The sequence below is a fragment of the Atractosteus spatula genome, chromosome 4, assembly GCF_055471065.1.
Source record: "Atractosteus spatula isolate fAtrSpa1 chromosome 4, fAtrSpa1.hap1, whole genome shotgun sequence".
In the NCBI taxonomy this organism is placed as follows: Eukaryota; Metazoa; Chordata; class Actinopteri; order Semionotiformes; family Lepisosteidae; genus Atractosteus; species Atractosteus spatula.
Genome location: NC_142709.1, coordinates 32,727,040 through 32,747,746, shown reverse-complemented (window position 1 = coordinate 32,747,746; position 20,707 = coordinate 32,727,040). Strand labels below are relative to the sequence as shown.

The 20,707-nt window shown below is 41.6% G+C and overlaps 1 protein-coding gene across 1 annotated transcript; it reads left to right on the top strand.

Annotated features, from left to right (window-relative positions):
• Positions 1-3,974: 3,974 nt before the first annotated feature.
• ndp (norrin cystine knot growth factor NDP) lies at positions 3,975-17,474 on the top strand. The gene is made up of 3 exons (XM_088914835.1): positions 3,975-4,140; positions 11,315-11,682; positions 15,116-17,474. The coding sequence occupies exons 2-3, from the start codon at positions 11,491-11,493 to the stop codon at positions 15,338-15,340; spliced, it is 417 nt and encodes a 138-aa protein (XP_088770961.1). The 5' UTR covers positions 3,975-4,140; positions 11,315-11,490; the 3' UTR covers positions 15,341-17,474.
• The last annotated feature ends 3,233 nt before the right edge of the window (positions 17,475-20,707 follow it).

Genomic DNA, 20,707 nt, shown 5'->3' with positions numbered 1-20,707 from the left:
CTCCCTCTGTCTTTTAATTCTTAACAGAAGAGCTCTTTTGAATGTATTTATACCAGACTCTGAAGACAGATATTTCACATTTTCTGTAAACTGTATTTCACACTTTCTGTAAACCATGTCAATGAATGTGGGGAAGAGATTGTTCAGGATGAGGAGGGGAGAGGTCTCCTTCAAACATCTGAGCTTGTAAAGCCCCCTGAAACTCGTTCCATCTAGCGTTAGAACATTTGGGTAATTTAATACCAAGGAGGGTCTGTCTCATTGCCTGCAACTCGAAAATATAATTTATCCATACAAGCTAATCTTTCCTTTGACATTGTCACAGAGCATGCTTTGTTGTCGGATTAGTTATTCTGGGAAGAGAGCGTTGAAATAACTATTTTCCCCCTTGTTACAACATGCATATTGATGTTTTTCCCTCTTGGGTAGAGACTGTACAAAAGAATGGCTTATTTCATATTAAAGAGCAGTCTTTCCCAGTCTGAGGAATCTGAGGATCAGATATGTTTTCACATCTTGTTTTCTGTTCCCAACGGGGGAGTGACTTGGATGGGATACAGGCCTCAATTAGATGATTGCTTGCTGGAGGATGGTGCCAATAATTTTTTTCTATACTGTGTTTAAGTGAATGACATGGCTCGATATTTGAAGACCACAAGCGATAATGAAAAATGAATTTCCCTCTGTCATCTCTGTCTGGTGCCTGCTGGGACTCCTCTCCGAACATTAACAACTGATTCTTTTTTCTTTATCTTAAAATCAGAGGTTTTCCTTTAAAAAAACAAAACAATTCTCAATCTCTAATTTCTAATCGACTCTTTGCCTGCAAGAATTCTGTGCACTTCCCAGCCAACACATTGCATTCTGGTAATGTGACCTATAAGATTTGAGCTATGCTATATGTGACCTAATCAAAACATTGGTGCAACATTATATTCTGATTACACAGTGTTACTGAACACTTGTACTTTAGTTTTCTCTCATTACCGAACACATTTGTGCATTTCAGGGACGTGTCTTCTTCATAGAGGGATGAAGCAGCTGTTCTTTGCTAATTTGCTAAGATATTTGTTTGTTTCTAGCTATCTTTGTTCCCTTTGAATATTTTTTTCTTGCTTGTTCTGAAATGAAAAAAACAAACTACAACCACTGACAATAAAACACTGGCTTCGGTGGGCAGTGTCGAGTTTATACAGCTGACTTCGTTTTTAATGTTAGCATGGACCTCCCTGCTCACACAACATGTTTTTACAGCTAGTGCTAATGCAACTGTAAGGTTTGGATTTCCACCCGGTATGAGAGCACATGACTGTCTGGTCTCCCTCTAGATGGGATGTAGTTCATCGCAGGTCCCTAGAGGAAGGAATGATGTAGGACAATTAAAACCTAGTCATCACTCTGGAAGATAGGGTGATAAAAATCAAAGCAGGCCTGGGGAGAACATGCAAACTCCACATAGACAGATTTCAAAGTACAGACCCTGTGGAAACAATTAATAAGACACTTCTTATATACATATAGGAAACTGTAATTGAGGATTGTAAATTGTAGGATTGGAGATTATGGATTGTTGGAGTCTGGATCCAACTACTAAACTAAACAGGACTGAATTCTTAGAACATTGAGCTGCTAGCAACTAAACAAGCAAGAGAGGTAATTTGTAACATCTCTTGAATTCTAATCAACTCCAGCTCCTGAAGTTGTGTTGCCTATATTAATTATTTTATACAAAATGTTGTAATTATATTTTACGCCATACCTGGAAGAGGGTTTCTTGGTAATCATCAGATGTTACCCCTCAGCAATGCTGAAATCAAGAAATTTAAGTGATGTGTGTGTTTTTAAAAGATGTTATCCTGTACACAATTTTAGCACATCTGGTTTAGAAAAGCTTTGCTAGTAATTGGTATTTCTGCAAAAATTGCAAAAATGAAAAATCTGAGGCTTACATAAAGTTATGCTTTAATGTTGTGGTGCGAAATTCCAACAGCACTTATAAAATTCTATCAAAGGAGTGCAAGTTAGTGTGGTAAAATGATATACTGCCACGTGCTAACATTACTAATCACTGCCACATGAACATTAAACAATGTTTCTGTTCTTTTCTAACAAATTAAGCACGTAAAGTTGGGTCAACTATATGACTTTTACAGCTCTTTACTGGATCTGTTTACCTGAAACTGAATGGTAAAATTCCAGTCCTGGCTAGACTGATGGAAATGAAGTGTCTTTAAAATCAGTTAAAATGATGCATCCTAGCAAGAAGCAGATTTTGTCTTGAAATAAATTCCTGCATTATCTCCCACTATTTCAAGAGTTAAGAAGGCTGCATTAAGCAAATTATAAGCAAGACTAAGTTTTTTTTTGTTTGCTCACCAAGAGCTCATCTGAAACAGATACCATATGACAGTGGGGTAATAAAACACAGGATTTTAAGTCTGGGATCTAAGTGGTTTTTGAAACCCCTGGCCTCTGACTTTTGTGTGTACTACATGGGCCTAGAGCCCTAAATTGCACAGATTTGGATATTAATTAAAACTAAAATATAAAGCACTGACATCCATTCTGAAGGTGTGTGTTGCAGTATGAGGCTCCTAGAAGAACCCACCAGCTTGACTCAAAACCCAAATCAGAGTGAGGCCTTCAGCCAAGATGACTACTTAGTAACTGGAAAGCTGTGCTGAATTAGATACACCTGGGCTGATTGAGTGTGTAGAGATGTCTGAGTGAAGGGCATTCCACAAGAAGGAACGTTTCTGCGTATCATGAAGAGGCTTATGAGAGAGCTGCCACTAGACGTCAGTAGGGAAGGAACAGAAAATGTGTAGCTGCTGTGAGAGGGAAGTCCATGTTTTGTTTGGGAGGAGTGTCTCTGACCGGTTGGGTTCTTGTGGTGCGGTTCTTGGTAGCTTGAAAAGATAGAACAAACCACAGGTTTTGGACCGACCCAGGGGAGAAGGACTGTGCTGCTGAAGAACAGGAATGGCTGGAGGCAATGGCACCTGGAGGAATGAGACCTTGGCTGAACAGGTAGCAATGTACATACGATCTCATCACAAACTAGTCTAGCTGGGCTGTTTCAAAGAGCTTTGAGGAACTAGAGGGGGCTGAGAGATAAGTGTCAAAGTAGAGTGACTACCACTGGTGGTGTTTCCAAAGATCTGGGTGCTATAGAGCAAGTTAACCTGCCTGGTAAAGTGTGTTCAGTTAGTGTGGACCTGAGACAGAGTTTAGGCGGGCCATTGGGTAAATTGTGAGGAACTCTCTGCCTAAATTCACAAGAGTAGAGAGGAGGAGCACAGTCTTCCCCAAGGAGAATGCTAGGACTTCAGACGGAGTCCCAACACAGTAATTATGTGATGCCAGGCCATTGAAGACTGTTTTGTATTGTCTTAAGGTTGCAGTCCACTAAACCAGGTGAGCACCTGACTGAAGCCCGAACCTGTGATCATAGAGGTCCAGCAGCTGCAGAATAAGTGCTTTTACTGGTTGGATGCCCCTGTTATTATTCAGTGCCTTGACAACATCCCACAGATTTTACCAGTTTGTGTGGCCATCGCATTGGATTGTTCTGTTCTCACAAGACAGCCTCACTGCACGGCTCTGTGAAAAGCTCAGCTGAAGAGGCTGGGCCAGCCAGTTGTTCCTAGATAAACAAATTTCTTTACAGTTTTATAACCTCCAACCCCATTAAAGACATGGTCTGCCTTTTGATTTGTTCTCAGATGACAGAGACTCGACACTCATGCTTTTGTGAGTGGAATCCCCATTTGTCTGTTGAGAATGTGTCAGTTGGAGTGTGCTGGCAACCCTGCCCGCGCGCGTGTGTGTGTGTGTGTGCGTGTGTGCGCGTGTCTCGCTGGGTATCATTCCTGTGTCACGTTTCCCATTTGACACCAGCTCTCAAAACAACAACGTCCACTTCTTTTTTTTTTTGTTTCCACTATAAAAGAAGGAAAGGCCATGTGACTGACAGGAGAAAAGGGGAGGGAGAGAGGGGAGGGAGGGAGGTAAGCTCAGACAGGAGATCAGAGCATGAGAGAAAGAAGCAGAGAAGCAACTGATGTCTGAGGGACTCTAGTTCAGTCCACGGTGCCCTTGCTGTAGCTGGATTTGCCCGCTATTGCAGTCAAGCAAGAGGTAAGTGAACTTCAAAAGCAGCGCCGTTTCTGCTTCCACACCAAGTTGCATGTGGCTTTATAGACTAATGTGCTCATCCTGTTCATTAATCCATTCTCTTGCCAGACTTTGCTGTGATTACAGAGAACGCAGGGAATTACGAATTTGGAGTAAGTGCTGAGAAAAACAGATATTCTGTGCCCCCCAAATTTAAAGAGGGCTCTATCTCAGAAAGAATGAAATAAATCTCCACAGTTTATATGTTTTAATCCAAATACTGTATACAATCTGTACATTCTAGTTTCTAAGATGATTGGAGTTTAAAAGGAGGTTCAACTTACAAAAGGCAAATTAGTATTTTTCGTAACAAATAATGTTTTGGATGTGAAAAGTTAAATATGTTGGCCACCAGAAGGCTGTACATGGCTCATTAATGAGACCCATAAATCGTGATAATTTTAGACCAGGCACTAGGAATATGTATGAGGACAGACCCACACGGTAGATTTAATTGGTACTGTATGTTAAGATGACGATGTTTCTAATGCGCTCTGTTAAATAGGACTGTGCAGAGAGTACCTAGGCACTGTATATCTTCAGAGGCTGTATTAAAAACAAGCTGGCTTATTGCTAAGAAAGCGCTTACGGATTGCAGTTAATGCCAGATTTACAGTATCCTTAGTTACTTGGAGGAGTTAAGCGTGCTTTAAATATGAACTAAGGTTCAGTTATAAGAAGTAGGGAGTTATGAAGGAAAACAGTCTTTGAAATGAGTGGGCAGGTACCATGTTTCTATGCATTTCACTTAAGTTGTCATCCTACACTTGTACGCCATCCAGTCCTTATAGGTTCATATTGCACTGTTAATATTCTCACGGAGGTGGCATGGTGGCACAGTGAGGCGGCCTCACAGCGCTGGGGCCCCAGGTTCAATTCCAGAGCTGGTGTGCTTCTGTATGGAGTTTGTACAGTATGTTCTCCCCGTGTTCTTGTGCGTTTCCTCTGGGTGTTCCAGTTTCCTCCCATAGACCAAAGACATACTAGTACCTGTAGGTTAGGTGGCTTCTGGGAAAATGTGCCCAGCTGTGAGTGTGTACCCTTTGTGCCCTGCAATGGACTGGTGTCCTGCCTTGTTCCTGCTGCTTGCTAGATTAGGCTCCGACTCCCCTGCAACTCTGTATTGGATAAAAGTTGAAGAAAACTGATGGGTAAATGTTCTCATGGGTGTGAAACTTTTCCATCATAGAGAAGGGTCTCCTGGAGGACTGGTCCAGCTGCTATAGTCACTACCTTCACTGTCGCCGACAGCCACAGCGGCAGGTATCTCTTCTCGTTGTACGTAATTAAACCGTCCTCTCCATTGATCACAGCGACACTTTGTCTCACTATTCAAAATACACCCATTTTCACTTTGCGTATCATTCTACCAAAACAAAAAATGAGGATTCTAAACAGTGGAGCATCTCCCCAGCTCCCCAACCTCCTCATCCACCTCCCCCCCCTGTCTGATCACAAAACGGAAATAACAGAGATGGATAGGAAAGACTGCCCGGACAGCGTGGCACGCAGCCAAACCGAGTTCAACTTCCAGGTGCTGGCTAAAACGCACGGGGAGGACAAGTGCTTGAACTTCAAGCACTTGAGCATGACTTGAACAGAGGAGCCCTTCTGGTGTTAAAAAGCACATTGCATATTCTTGCCTCTGTAAAGCCAAAATTGGAAGGCCAGCATTAGCTGGGCAGCCAGCTGCCATTGGCTGCAGTGTGAGCTACAATCCGTTGTTTGTTCTGGCTTTATCTTTTGGGATATATTTAGGACCCAGCTTAGCTCTCCAGCACCGCAGTCTGCGGAGTGTGGCGTCTGATGCAGTGGAGATGGGGATTCACATGTCCCACACGGGTCACTGAGGTGCCACGTGGTTCTGTGAGGAATCTGCCCTTTGGTTATTAAAAGCCTGTGAAACAATAGGGGACTAAATGAGCAGAAACAAAGACAGGACCACTTGGCTGGGCTAAGGAGGTTGAAACAAGCCAGCCGTGGACCCGACTGACTGCTCAAAGCCAGCCCTTGGCACATTCATCAAACAGCTCCTTCAGTTCAGCTGCTTGGAGTTGGGGACCCATTCTTTTTCCACTCTTTTTTCCCTTCAAATCGAGAATCCACGATTGTGTCAAGAGCCAATGGGATGCAGCCTTTAATTTGATTCGTCTCTCTTTTCTCTCCGTTCCTCCATCTTAATGAACACAGAACAATATCTGAGTGGCATACCTCTGTATGGTCCGAACAATATGTTCAGAGAGATTTCTAAAATATAGTGCTCATAGAAATCCTTTAAACTGGATTTTAAAACGTTTTCTGACTTCAGTTAATTTCAGACTCCCACAAATAATCTTTTAGATCATGTGGGTCTTATGGGCAGCACCAAAAGCTCAGAACCACCCAGCAAGTAACAGTAAGTGTTGTATTAAAGCAGTTTTACATATCCTTGCTTATTTATATTAAAGTCTTTAACGCTGTTGAATATACTGTTCAATCACAACATGAAGGATATCAGATCAGACTCCCGCACTGTTTAATGTCTGGGCAAAATTATGCCAAGCTCACACAGCTCATTTCTATTTCCTTCACATACTGTAATTCAGATTCACTGTGATGGATGGGCATCCTGTCCAGGGAGTATCCCACCTTGCGCCAGCTGCTTGCCAGGAAAGGCTCCAGCTCCCCCGTGACCCTGAAGTGGATAAAGTGGGTAGAAAATGGATGGATGAACAATTTAGATTCAGGTCTTGTGCAAAACCAGGACTCGTACCAACTAAGGCAAAAGCACGGGTGATCGTTAGACAATATCGGCCATGTTTACAGAACTTCATTGGCCTTGTGACGTGCTCTTATGAAAGAGAAAAAAAACACTTTTGTAACTCCTAATGTTACAACTTCAAAAAAGGGTGTAAACTGCTTTTAGAGACCCCTTAAAAGATTGATGTGGCATTTATAATTTCACAGTGATTTTCTTTCTGTTTTGGTTAAAGCAGGTGTAATGCTTCGGTTGGTCATCACTCTTTCATGATTGTGGTCAAGTGTGTTTTGATAACCACAGGGACAGTAGCCGGGGCAGGTCAGGTAACACTTTCCATTCCTATTGTCTGGAACTTTTCTTGCTTCTTTTGAAGCAAACTCCAGTATTTGCAGTTCAGAAAAGAGGAAACCTGGGACTCTGTCCACTTTTTCGACAGTCCTTATAGAGGAATTCTAATGTTTAATGGGAGTATCGCCCCCTTTCCCTCCTCCCCCCATGATGAGCGTGTCTGAGGAAAAGTGCTGAGGTCAAAGGCCTCACCATCTGCCCCACTGCTGTGGTTCTGGCCGAGTGAATGAACAAACACGGGCGATAAATCGGACCTCCGCGGTCCTCGCCACAAGAGCTCTTGACAGCCAGGAGTTGATGAAGGACACTAATGTTAACAGAGTCTCCACGCACAGGCCCAGGCCGTGCGAGGTTCTGACCTGCGAGCACGTTTTGAATTTCAGGAATTTCACAGTCCTCGTACCCACTCAGTCTCAGGCCCCTTTCCAGCTCAGTTATTGTCCGCGAGGATCAAACGCAATCAAAAAGTAGCGGACTGTTTGCACTCCTGCCTGGGTATCTGGGGACGGATCATTTCCAAAAACTATTCCAGCACTGCAGACCTCATGCTAAGTACCCCTTCTGTGCTCGTGTCTTGTATTTGTGAATGACTGTTGCTTCAGCTGGGGTGTGCTTTGGAAAACAGGACGCTTTGAACTCCGATCGAGTTCGATCCCATAAAAACGAACATTAATTTCCATGTATGGTTCATCCATCAAAGCTCAGACGGGCAAATTATTCCCCGGACAATAATACAAACACTAACATTGCTATTAAAGTTCAAATCTAGCCTACAATCATGTTCTGATTACAACAGTACATATTGAACATAACGAATCAGTCACTTTCCAGATGCCTCTTATACATCAGGAGCATTATTTGAAAGCAAACTAAACTCACACCACACTTAGCTTGCGTAAGCTGTTTTGATAATGAAGTCGTGGAGAGGCAGAGAAATAGCATATCCAAGATCTTCTTTGAAATTCATGTGATCTGTTTTGAATCCTGAACTTCTGCTGATTTTAATATGTACTACTAAGCAACAAAAGATGACTTGCAGTGATGGTGCCCACTTCAAGCCATTGTGCTTTTACAAGGACATCCCTGAAGGTCTAGGCTGCCCAAGTCAGTACCTAATGTTACTAATCAGCTACACCAAAAGCAATATATTGAACAGAAAAGCTTAGGCAGGTGTTTAATTTGGCCTACTTTGTTCCGAACTGAGATGCAAAACCATAAGCTAATTGTTAAAGACACAACAAAGACTAAAAATAACACAAGATGGTAACTGTAGTTTGTACTCAGACAATGAAAAAGTGAAGATACAGCTGCTAGTTGTTGAAATACCGAGACTAACAATTGCTCTATAAATCTCGAGCAGTAGCAGGTGTAGGAAATTCTCAATCTGTACTGGAGACTGCCTTTATCTCATCTCTCCACTTCCCTGAACTGGTGCCCTGCAGGGAGGCACAGGAGAGAGTTAACCTCCCACTCTGCAGCTTTAGAGAGACTTAGCTGACCTGCCTTCCATTCATAACTGGACTGTGATGTCAGCCTTTTAGTGCATGTAGATGTGTGTGCGCAGACTGTATATATATCTAGCAGTAAACTGCTCTAGTGGCACATTTAAGGGATGAAACTGAGTACTCAAGCCTTCAATTACCTACATACCCACTCAGATCACTTCAGATATACCAGAGGATTATATTATCAGTGGTGTGAAAATACCAGTTTACTTTTATAACTCTAAAATCAGTATGTGCCACAGATCTGTACACAAGGGGAGAAAGAAAGTGGAGATAATGCATTATATTATATACAGGAATATACTGTACAATATGGGCATCAGTAATTTACTTAAAGCCTCAACTAGTATTCTCTTTTATTTTATCATTGTAATATGAACGTTAGAAATACATGTCATTTAGCATTTTTCACACTATCAAATCATGATCAGAGCCTTTAAAAACCCGATCAACTCAAATAGCTCAAGGTAAACTATACACGAGCAGTCAATATCAAGTGCTGCAGAAGTCAATCCATCTCATTTACCAATCTAATACAACCAACACATTGTCAGGTGTTCATTGTCATTCACATCATTTGTTCCTTTACACATCCAGAAAGCTAAAAGGTTAATTTTTCCAACCAACCATTTTCTAACTGCTTTATCTAATTTAGGGTTGCGGGAAAGACAGAGTCAATTTTCCTAGAAGCCAATTAACCTACTAGTATGCCTTCGGACTGTGGGAGGAAACCAGAGTACCCAGAAGAAACCTATGAAAACACAGGGAGAACATATTAATTTCAGGCTGATAGCACACAAGGTCCAGAATTGAACCTGGAGCCCCAGCGCTGCAAGGCAGTAATGATAACCATTGTGCCATAGTGCCACCCTCTATAGTGGTTTATACTATAAACCCTTAACTTAAAACAAAAAGGCTAAAATTACAATAGAAGATCACAACAGAATTGTGTTTGAAAAGACTAGATTTAGTGAGAAGAACAGAACTATGCAAAAAGTCTAAAGACTTTTGACCAGAATTTATGTTATCTCAAATCTGTGGCAGTTGGCTCTAATTTTGCCAAGCTCTATAAATTATAATTAAATACATATTATCATCATAAAGGTTCTTGAAAAGGAACCATGAAATGGAACAACCAGATAGAAACCCTATTATTCAGAACACTGTTCTTAATTATTTTTATAAACTATGTTCACATTCCAGTTTGGAAAACAGTCTGTTTTTTCATCAGTTAACGAAACAGGATACTTTATACTGTACTTTTTGTTAGCCTATGAATCATTGCTGTATGTCAGGATTGGGAAGAAAACCACTGAAAAACACACAATGTGTATCTTCAGTTACTCCATATAGACTTTCATTTGCTGTACGTCTCTCTATGAATCACGGATGGATTGATAAGAATTGCCTCAGAAACCTTCTGACTTCTAATGCTCATTAGTGCTTATATTCACCAGGCAGATGTGGACTCAAATTCCAGATTAGATACTGCTGCTGAACCCTTGGCAAAGTAATTCACTCAGGTCCCTCCACTTAAAACCTTGTTATATAAATGGGCCTCCAGGTCATTGCTATAAGCATGTTTGTTCTCAATTAACCTACCTGCTTCGATAAAGGCATAAACTGACCTGTTTGTGCAGGAAAAGAATTTGAGGGATATTAATTCAATATAACATTTTGCTTCAATATAATAAAACCTGGGGATAAACTGAATGAGGAATGAAATGCACACTTACAAAGGGGGTATTATAGTCTCTATTTTTTTACAAAATAATGCAAATTTCCTCCAGATACAGTGGTGGGCTCCAAGGACTGAGGCTCAGTTACATTCCATCTAGCAGGGCTTATTTGTACTGGCTTTCTTTCAGTATGTCTTATAAAGCACCATGCTAGCAACAGCATCTCCGTCCTGCATCGGTTAACGTTTACTTAACATGTATGCCATTGTAAAGAGGACAAAAAATGTAGATATCCTGTGAAAAGAACTACATTTATCTGCTGGCTGCCAGCTGATCTGTTGTCATGAGAGGACTTGTTCTGAGAGCCAGCTCCTTTTAGTGAAAAACTCATTCCTGGGGAGTCAGCTAGCTCCAGGCTGTTTATTAACATATCACATTTCTTTTTTCAGGGTAATAAAAACACGGCGTTTTGTTCGGTCGGACTGTTAAAATTAAAACCGGGAGGCACTGCCAACGCACTTCGCACATCATTCCATAACCCATTCGCCCCTTTTTCTAGACGCCGAAACAGTCGCCTCTTCTGACTGGGCAGAAACAGGGCAGGAGCCATGAGTTGAGCTTCAGAGTCCTGTCTTGGAAAGACTCAAACTTGCCCTTTTCTTCCATTTGCTCATTGACCTTTTTAAAGCGCCTTACAGCTTCACAGGCTGCGCCACAGCTGCAAGTACTAACCACTTTAGAAACTGCCCAAACACCACTTTCCTTCAGAGTTTATTGACAGTGATAGTGGTGCAGGCTGTGTGTGAAGTTAAAGATTTTGGGGAAATGGTTTCATTTGATCCTGACTTGCCATCCCATTGTTACAGGGCCCAGCAAGCCGGACAGGGAGAGATGGAGATGCGTGCTGAACGGACCTCAGCCCGGTTCTGGTGTCCAGCCCCGGCCTCTGGTGTTCAGGGGAGAGTTCCACGCATTCCCTTGTAAAGGAGAGCCTGGGACTGGGACTGCCGGCTCACGCTGAGGGGGGTGGGGGTGGGGGAGAATGAAAAACACCAGCCCTCTCGGACGTCCTGGCATCGTGCTCTTGTTGATCGTCTGCCCGCTGCTCGGGATGCTGGGATGCGCAGCAAGCAAGCCGGAAAACCGGAATCTCAGCGAGACAGACCCGGACAGATGCATGCGGCACCACTTCGTGGAGACCATCAGCCACCCTTATTACAAATGCAACTCAAAGGTAAGAAACCCACCAGGGAAAACTTACAGTGAGGGAAACAGTTCTGCGGAAGTACAATAAAATGAACGAGTCTCATTCCTGCATGAGCATGAGGCCAATCACACGAAAAAAAGGACTAATTGCTGTTCAGCTGGGTCCTAACAGTTGTGTAGCACATAATGTATATAGTATGTGATTGTCCAAATAGTTAATTTCAGTGTGGCTAAGCTTTGTGTTTTATTGGAACAAGTAATAGGTTTATTCCATGCTGAAAAAAAGAAGAAAGAAAACACAACGTTTCGGCTGTGGAGCCTTCTTCAGGTGTGAGCTGCCTGAAGAAGGCTCCACGGCCGAAACATTGTGTTTTCTTTCTTCTTTTTTTCAGCATGGAATAAACCTATTACTAGTTCCTTTGCAGCCTATGCATGCTGACGCAGCTACCCACCTGAACTACTTTATGTTTTATTGGCTATAAAAAAAACATTCTTCATAGTATTTGTCTGTTTCAGTACAATATGCTGCATGTCCTCCAGTCGCTAGTATAGAATTTTTGTTAACAGCTCCCTGTTACCTAAGCTATCCCAGACCTGAACTGGCCTTTAATCTGGAAATACACAATTTCAAGGGTAGTAGTCGCATTTCCTTCCTTTCCACTGATGCTCTCCATTACTTCCAAAGTGACTATTCGTCATCAATATTGATAAAATTAATAAACAATTGAATTTACGTGGGGTCCCTAAATGCTCAAGGGCAGGGGGAAGTTACGAGTCTTGCTGCCCTGCAGATACAGCGGGGAAGTGCCTAAATGTCATTCTGGAAACACTGCACCCGCCGTTGTTGTTCCTGGTGAGGAGACATCACCCCCTGGGCATCTAGGGAGTGTGGTGGGCCTCTAAAAGTCTGAGCTGCCCATGAGTGATTGAGACCTTGGCGTGGCCGTCATCACACAGCACAGAAAAGCCAAAGCCCATTTAACGCAACGTGCAAAAGAACTGCACAGCGGAGGGCTTTGGTGTAAATTCATATCAAACCGCAGTTTTGGCCACAAACGGTTGTGTTCAGTCTCTCGGAAAGGTGATCCCTAGAGGACATTTTTCCTGTGACGTTCAACCATATTCAATTACACGTGCTTCTGCTACCTAAGAATTGCAGTAGGAACATTTCGGGCTTCCAAACCTCTCCGTCGCGCTGCTTCACAATAGGGACTACCTGTGAAATAGCTCTTTATCCTAAAAATAAAAGCCTCCAGCGACATCTGTGCTGCAGCTGTTGTCACTCTGCCACATGCGTATGTTTCTATGCTATAACACCACATTGCTATTGCTTTGCCAGTCTCCATGGGATGAAAGGTGAAGATATTTCTGCATCTGCTATTTCACATTATGTTTCAATGGCTCCTTATCTAGGTGATGTCTCCTATAACACAGCACCTTGCCCTGGATGGGCTCCTCTCTTCTTACCTTGACCTCAGTGATCTGTGTGCTGTTGTCTGCAGTGACCATGCTCTATATTCAAATGCTGTTGGCAAAAATTATTCAAAATCATCGTGTCCTCCTCATGCACGGGCTCAGCCAAATAAAAATAATCAATGTAACTCCCATGTAAACATCCAATTGCACTGCATCTATTTCACACCCATTTCAACTGCTTCACCTTGAGCAATGGCCTGCAGGAGGTGGCCCACTGTGTTGGAAGATCCTATTGCTTTGGTAAATGTTGGCTTTTACAGCCACAACAGTAAACAACACGCCCCATTGATTCACATCGCAATGTGTCCCGAAATGATCCAATCGAGATCATTTTGTTCTTACAGTTCCTGTGCTGCACCCAAAGGTCAACACCACATCTTCTTTCAAGATGACATTGTCTGCATGTGGGTTTTAGTCATGATTTGTTATTCAGCAGATGCTTTCATCTCAAGCATTTTGTACAGAGACTAGGGGTGGACTCTAGAGTCACTTCAAAGTTACAATTCATCCACAGCTGAGAGCACAGAGAGTTCAGGATGAAACACACAGTGATTTGGCCTGGACAATTTCTGAATTGATCCATTTTCTTTAACCACTGCGCTACGCAATCTTCCACCCAGCCTCAAAAACCACTTTATCACAGAGAGCAAGTCAGAGCCTAGTAAACACAGGGCATCTACAGTACATACACACACCCCTGTAATCTGGTCATCATGTCTTTGGATTGTGGGAGGAAACTGGAGCAAAAAAAACACACATAGACAACATGCAAACTCCACGCAGAAGACATCCCATGGCTGCCATCGCACCCAGGACCCAAGAGCTGTGAGACACCAGTGTTAACTTCTCAAAATGGCTGTATGAAAGCTCATGTATAGCTTACTTGCTTAAGAGAGAGCAACCAGTCAAAAAAATCATTCAGACAGAAGACATGTATTGAAAATGATGGGAAGCTAGAAGACATTTAGACCACAACACTGGGTGACATTATTGAACAGTGCACTGGGTAAGCACTGTCAAGGAATTCTAGCGCTAACACATCCTTTTGGGCCTATTTACGGTGCTCCTTATTGTCCTTCCTCTTCCCAATATAGGTTCTGGTTTTAGGGGAAATACCCAAACTGCTAATAGGCCTCTGTTACATCTGTCACGTAAATATTAATGTGTGTGAGAGATAGGTACTGGGAGTGTATATCTCCTGGGTTCGCAGTTTAATGCAGAGTTTAACCAGATGGCCTTGGCCCATGAGCTTGGACGAATCTAAAATGTTTGTGAAGATAGAGGGTTTGTGTTTGTAGACCCGCATTCTGAAAAAAATCAATACATGACGATGGCACACAGCATACATGTCTTTTTAAAATATGATACAAGGTGTTTGTGATATAAGATTCAGTGGTGCAGTGGTTAGCACAGCTGCCTTGTGGCACTGGGGCCCTGGGCTCAATTCTAGATTGAGGTGCTGTGTGGAGTTCGTATGTTCTCCCTATGTTTGTGTGAATTTCCTCCCACAGTCCAAAGACATACTGGTAGGTTAGCTGGATTTTGGGGAATGTGGCCCTTGAGTGTGTGGGTGCCTGACCTTAGCGGGCTGATGTCCTGTCCAGGATGCACCCATTGCTTGTTGGGATAGACTCCAACTCCCTCACGACCCTAAACTGGAAGAAGCAGTTAGTAAATGGATGGGTGGATGTACTGTACTGTAAGAGCAGTGTGTTAATGCTTTCTATTGTTCTCATAAACTTCATCATCACCTTTGTCACACAGTGCAAATAATTCATAATATAATTCTTTAATGTTACAATATTAAATTTACTAGGATCACTTGAGATACAGTACCAGGTAATATGATGCGCAATAAAGTTAACACAGATTGAAAAACAGGACCTTCTGTAAAACTGAAGTGAATAATGCAGATGATTCACCAACTGACAAAGATCTGGATAGAGATGACAGGGTTGAACTGTCTCTGTGTTCTGGCTCTACAGATGGTCCTCCTGGCCAGGTGCGAGGGGCACTGTGGCCACACGTCGCGGTCGGACCCCCTGGTCTCTTTCAGCTCCATGCTCAAGCAGCCCTTCCGGAGCACCTGCTTCTGCTGTCGGCCCCACACCTCCAAACTGAAGGCTGTGCGCCTGCGCTGCTCGGGCGGGACGCGTGTCACCGCCACGTACCGCTACATCCTGGCCTGCGCCTGTGAGGAGTGCAGCTAACTGCGGGAGGAAGGTTCTGGAACAACCCTTCAGCTGCACTGGCAACAGCCATCCAGCAGGCTGCGGTTTCTGTGGAGCCTGAGCGACTGGCTGCCAGAGCCTTTTTTATTTGTCCCCAAACGTTTGTTGATAAAAACAAATTTACCTTCATAAAAGAACTGCAAAAAAAAAGTGTTATAGCTAAAATCTTGGATGGTGTTGGATGGAAAAAAAAACATTCTTAGTTCCAGCTTCAAACCTGGGGCTTTTACTCAGACTTGGGTGACAAAAAGCCGAGAGGCATAATAGTTTTCCCACAAATCCCAAAGAAGAGACACTAAGACTCTATCGACTCGTAATTTGTATTTTAATCATTTTCATTTTACTCATTAAAAGGCTGTATATATTCTGGGGAAACACAAATTAAAAGTTTTCACCACGGCGTAGGCCTTACAATACAGAAGGCCAGATAAACAATGGTGGCTGTCATTGCAGCGCTAGGGTGACAGGGTTGTGTTTTCTTCAGCGTAGTGTGGATAAGCAGTGGTTTGCAAGACAGCGTTCTGCCACAGACAGTGATACAGCACTGCAGACTACACATGCTCTGATTGGTATCTGTGGGGATTTTGCTTTTTTCAGCACCTGCGAGACAATTTCGGTTATGCATTAGGGAAAGCTGGTTTGCTTGTTAAGTGGCAGAACTAGAAGATGGATCATTTCAGCCCCAACAAGACGTTCCTGGGGTGGCTGGTGTGCACACTGCAGAAGACTGGAGGCAAAAGGCTGCTACCTGTTCTGACTGGGGACAAACAGACCAGTATCCAACACAGGCCAGTGTGACTGCTTTTTCCACAAGATGGTGGCTTTATTCCTGTTCAAGCCACGTTCTGGACACTGAAAACTATTTTTGTAAAAATCCCCTCAGAAATGTCTGGATCTGCGACTGAGGAAGACTATTGTATAGAAAGTCTCAAATAAAATGGCAGCAGCGTTTACAAAGACTTTTTCCTCCAGTTAAATGATGCTGCTTTGTTGCTCAAAATGCGATGGGATTTTACTGCATTGAGAAAGTTGTTCAACACTGTTTTGAGAACATGAACAATTTTCTAGGTAGTGTTTTGAAATACATCTCCGGAAATAAACTGCAACCAGTTAATTTGTGTATCATTGACATGCAAGGTTGGAATTCTACCTATGACACTTTACACAGTAGCTTTGCTAATACAGCCTCCACCCGACCTGATTTGGTGCAATGTCAGGTGGGATTCCTATTTGTTTGTATTGTGATAAATCTTCGTAGACTAGGATTCCACATACAGTATACCAAAATTATCCTAACACTTTCCCAGTATTTCTGAATAACAAATGTCGTCTACTGGGACTCTGGTTTAGTACTCTCTGGTTTCTGTTGTCCTCTTACTGTATATATTGTGCCTTTTCAAATCAAAGTAATACAATTATTTGACTGGATGTTATGAACTATTAAGAACAATGTTAAGAATATAAAGTGGACCACCTTATCTTAGTTAAAAGCAACACACTGAGAAACATCTATTGTGGTCTTATGAGAGTGCAGATTAGTGCAGTGAATGCTGTCAAATGTATCACACAGATATTGCCATTAAAGGGAAACTCCACCTCCCAAAGTATCTGATTTTATTTGAAATGATGGTAACCGAGATATTATAGGTATGAGGTGAAAGACAGATATTTAATAACCAGGAATTATTATGTCAAACTATGTGCTGATGCCATTTCCATGTGTAATGTTCCACATGTAAGATTACAAGCCACTATTAAAACATGCTGTCTTCAGCTTAAGATAGGAGCTTTTTAAAATTTAACAGGGGATTGCTGTGATTGGAGATACTCATTGGAATTTGAGAAAAAGAAAGAGGAAGTTCCCCAGATTTATGCTCATGCACGTACATCAGCTCTGAATGACTGCACAGAGGATGGAGGGAGTGTGGCCTACCACATTCAGGGAAATTTTGACATTTGTTCTAGAAGGACCAAAAAATATCTGCAGACTAAACTAATGTATTATATAAATATTATATTTTCATGTTGTAGTGTTATCCCTGGAGTTCCTCTTTCATTGCAAGGCATGAATTATGAGTTCAAATGCAGTATAAAATGCAGTATTTAACAAACAGCTATAGTCTGCCTTGGTGATTTGCAGCCATGTTCTTGGGGAGCCATAACGGTTTCTGGGTTTTCATTCCAGTTGAGCTCTTAATTACTGTATTGCATCAGTAATCACTTTTAATCCATCAGTTCCTTGATTCAGAAGAGGGGTTAACATGTTTTCCATTCTTTGTTCATAGAGTACTTAGGACTACATATAAAACCTGTATAACTGAAGAGTTCCAGGACCCCGGCTATACAGATTAACACTGACACTCTGATACCAGTGATGTGATACTCGGTAGTACTGTAACTGCAAGCCAGTCAGACTATACAGTGTAATAATGGGGTTTCCAAGGAAACAGACAGAGTCTTCTATTCCTGACCTCAGATGCATCTTTTAAATAATCCTAGGGCTTGTTACAGAGCCACAGGCAGCAGTGCATAATAATAACAACCATCGTACGGTATATAGCACCTTTCATGGTGCGTCATCTCAAGGCACTGCACATTTAAACAAATAAAAGAAGGCACTACCATAAATAAATCTGTAAATTAAAGAGAATGAAAAAATCAGAGTTTAAGATTGAGTTTTTTTAGATGGGATTTGAAAGTGCTGATTGACTTGCAGCTTCTGAAAGGGGCTGGGAGATCACTCCTCAGTCCGGCAGTGAGAGAACAGACAGCCCAGTGCCTCAGTGTACAGTACAGTACAATGGGTTAACAGCTCACTGATGTAGGCAGGAGCCAAGCCATTTAAGCCTTTAAAGAAAAACAGCTGTCATTTTGTAAGCTGAACTATAGAACCATATATATTATCATTACACCATACTGTATTCAAAATGTGGAATACTGTACATGTGATCATTATATAAACAGCACGTAGTGAATATGTGAATTTCAGGTTTGCTGTATGCTGAATAAGATGTGCAATACCGAGATGTTCAGTGAAGGATTAGTGGAGTATTACTAAATGTAAATGTCTTATTTGTAATACTTATTCAATTTTAAAATAACATTCTAAACAGTCAGAAGCATATGAATTTGTCAACCTTGTTATCAAGTGATGGTAGATTACCTGCTAGGTGTGTTTCCTCTGTTGTAGGTCTGATGTTTTGTCTGACATACTCAAGAAGTGCTCTATTCAGGCAGGACATAAATAACTGAATGTTTAATGGCTATTCAAAATATTATTCACAATATTTTTTTCAGAATATTTAAGTATTTGAATGTTTTGCATCTAAAAATTCTTATCAGTCGCTCTGACCGGCAGTCCTAAGGATAATTCTTAGCCTGAAGTCCCTTTCTTATGTTATTATATCTATTTCTAGTAATGAATGGGTGTCCTTCATGCAGAACCTAAGTTAAACCAGTTTTCTTATGGTCTTTGTTGAATCAATTTACTGATGTCATATTTTGTTAAAAATATATGTTCAGTTGCACTGTTCATGTTCTCTTTTCTTGAAGCAGCAGCACATAAAACAATTGGTACATAATAATAAAAAATGAAAATGAAGAACAAACACTTCAGAATTGTTTATATTTTGGCGCACAAAAACCCACGAATTCTGGTAACATCAGGGTGTAACTTTTTAAAAAAAATTTATTTATGCTTAACAAAAGAACAAACATTACAATACAAACAAGAGTACATATAACAATTCAAAACAAAAATATCGTCAGGGGTACATACTACTACATAAATTCAAGTTATGAAAAAAGATTAAACAAATTAAATAAAAATAATGTACGCACCGCTTTCATATTTTTGCATTTCGAAATAGTCTGCAAATACCCCTTTACTTCCATTTTAAAATACTCAAACACAGGGTACCTCCCAGACCACTTCATTTTATGTATGTGATAACGTGCCAGTATAATAATTAAATTTATTACAAACGAAATTTTTATATTGTTTTCACTGGGGCTGAAACTTAACATAATATCTTTTTCAACAAAACAAATATCAATATTGGTCTCTTTTTAAATATAATTCTGCAACTTAGTCCAGAACATTTTTACCCTGGGACATAACCAAAACAAATGCTGAATAGTTACAGGGCTATTGTCACAAAAAACACATTTGTCATCTATATTAATTTTAAATCGTTGTTTAACAAGAGTTTTAACTGGGTAAATTCGATGAATTATTTTGTATGAAACCTCCTTAATTTTATTGGTTATACAATATTTACTGGGCATCATCCAAATTTTTCTCCAATCAATACCGTTTTCCAAATGCGGAATTCCAATATATTGTAGTCGCAAGTAAATTATCATTTTTTAACAGGGATATCAGGGTGTAACTGAATTCTCCTAGTTTAACACTCAACTCGTGATTTCCGATGCAATGTTCATGTTTTTCCACAGGGTGGCAGCAGTACACAACAACCTTGTCCAGTCCCCGCAGACGAGACTCGTTAGTGCTTGCAGTACAGTAACTGGGTATTGTGGAATTAGAAACATTGTTACTGCTGTAAATCTACAGTAAATAAAGTAATGTAGAATAGTACAGTGAACTGATTTTATAATATAAAATAGTGCTACTCTGGAATCAGTTCAGAAAAGATCTAACGGATACATTCCGTGGCTTAAAGAGATGTCCCACCCTGCCACGGTGAAAGAACTGAACCTTTTTAGTCTTGAACAGGGAAGATTACAAGATAGGCATCTGATTTCTTCAGTGAGAACAGCGAAACGTGACCCAGAGGACACAAGTGGAAACTACAGGTAAGTGGCTTGAAAACTGAGAGCAGGAAGCACTTTCTTACCCAGAGGGTTATGGGAGTCTGGAACAACCTGTCCTGTCTTGGTTCTGCTGCTCGTATCCTGGCTTCTGTACAGAAAAGATCGAGATCTTCAGGTCCACTAACTGCTAAACTACCACATGGGCCAGCTAGGCCTAATGGGCTCCTGTTGTTGTGACTGTTCTTACGTTTCTTATTTTGTGCTGATGAAAAACACGTGCTGTTTTCCCTTTTCTAATGTACCAAAAAGTTTGTTTTTAATTCTGGGAATGTCATGTCATTTGCCAAACCACTTTATACCATACAGTGTCGCAGGAAGCTGGACCCTACCCAGCAAGCAACAAGCGAGAAGCAGGGTACACCCTGGACGGGGCGCCAGTCCATTGCAGGGCAAGTGCAGGCCAATCAGACATGGGGACAATTTGGAGGCCAAGGGGGGAAATTTGGTCCGGACACCGGGATAACTCCCTACTCTTATCGAGAGATGCCCGGGGATCTTTAATGACCACTGAGA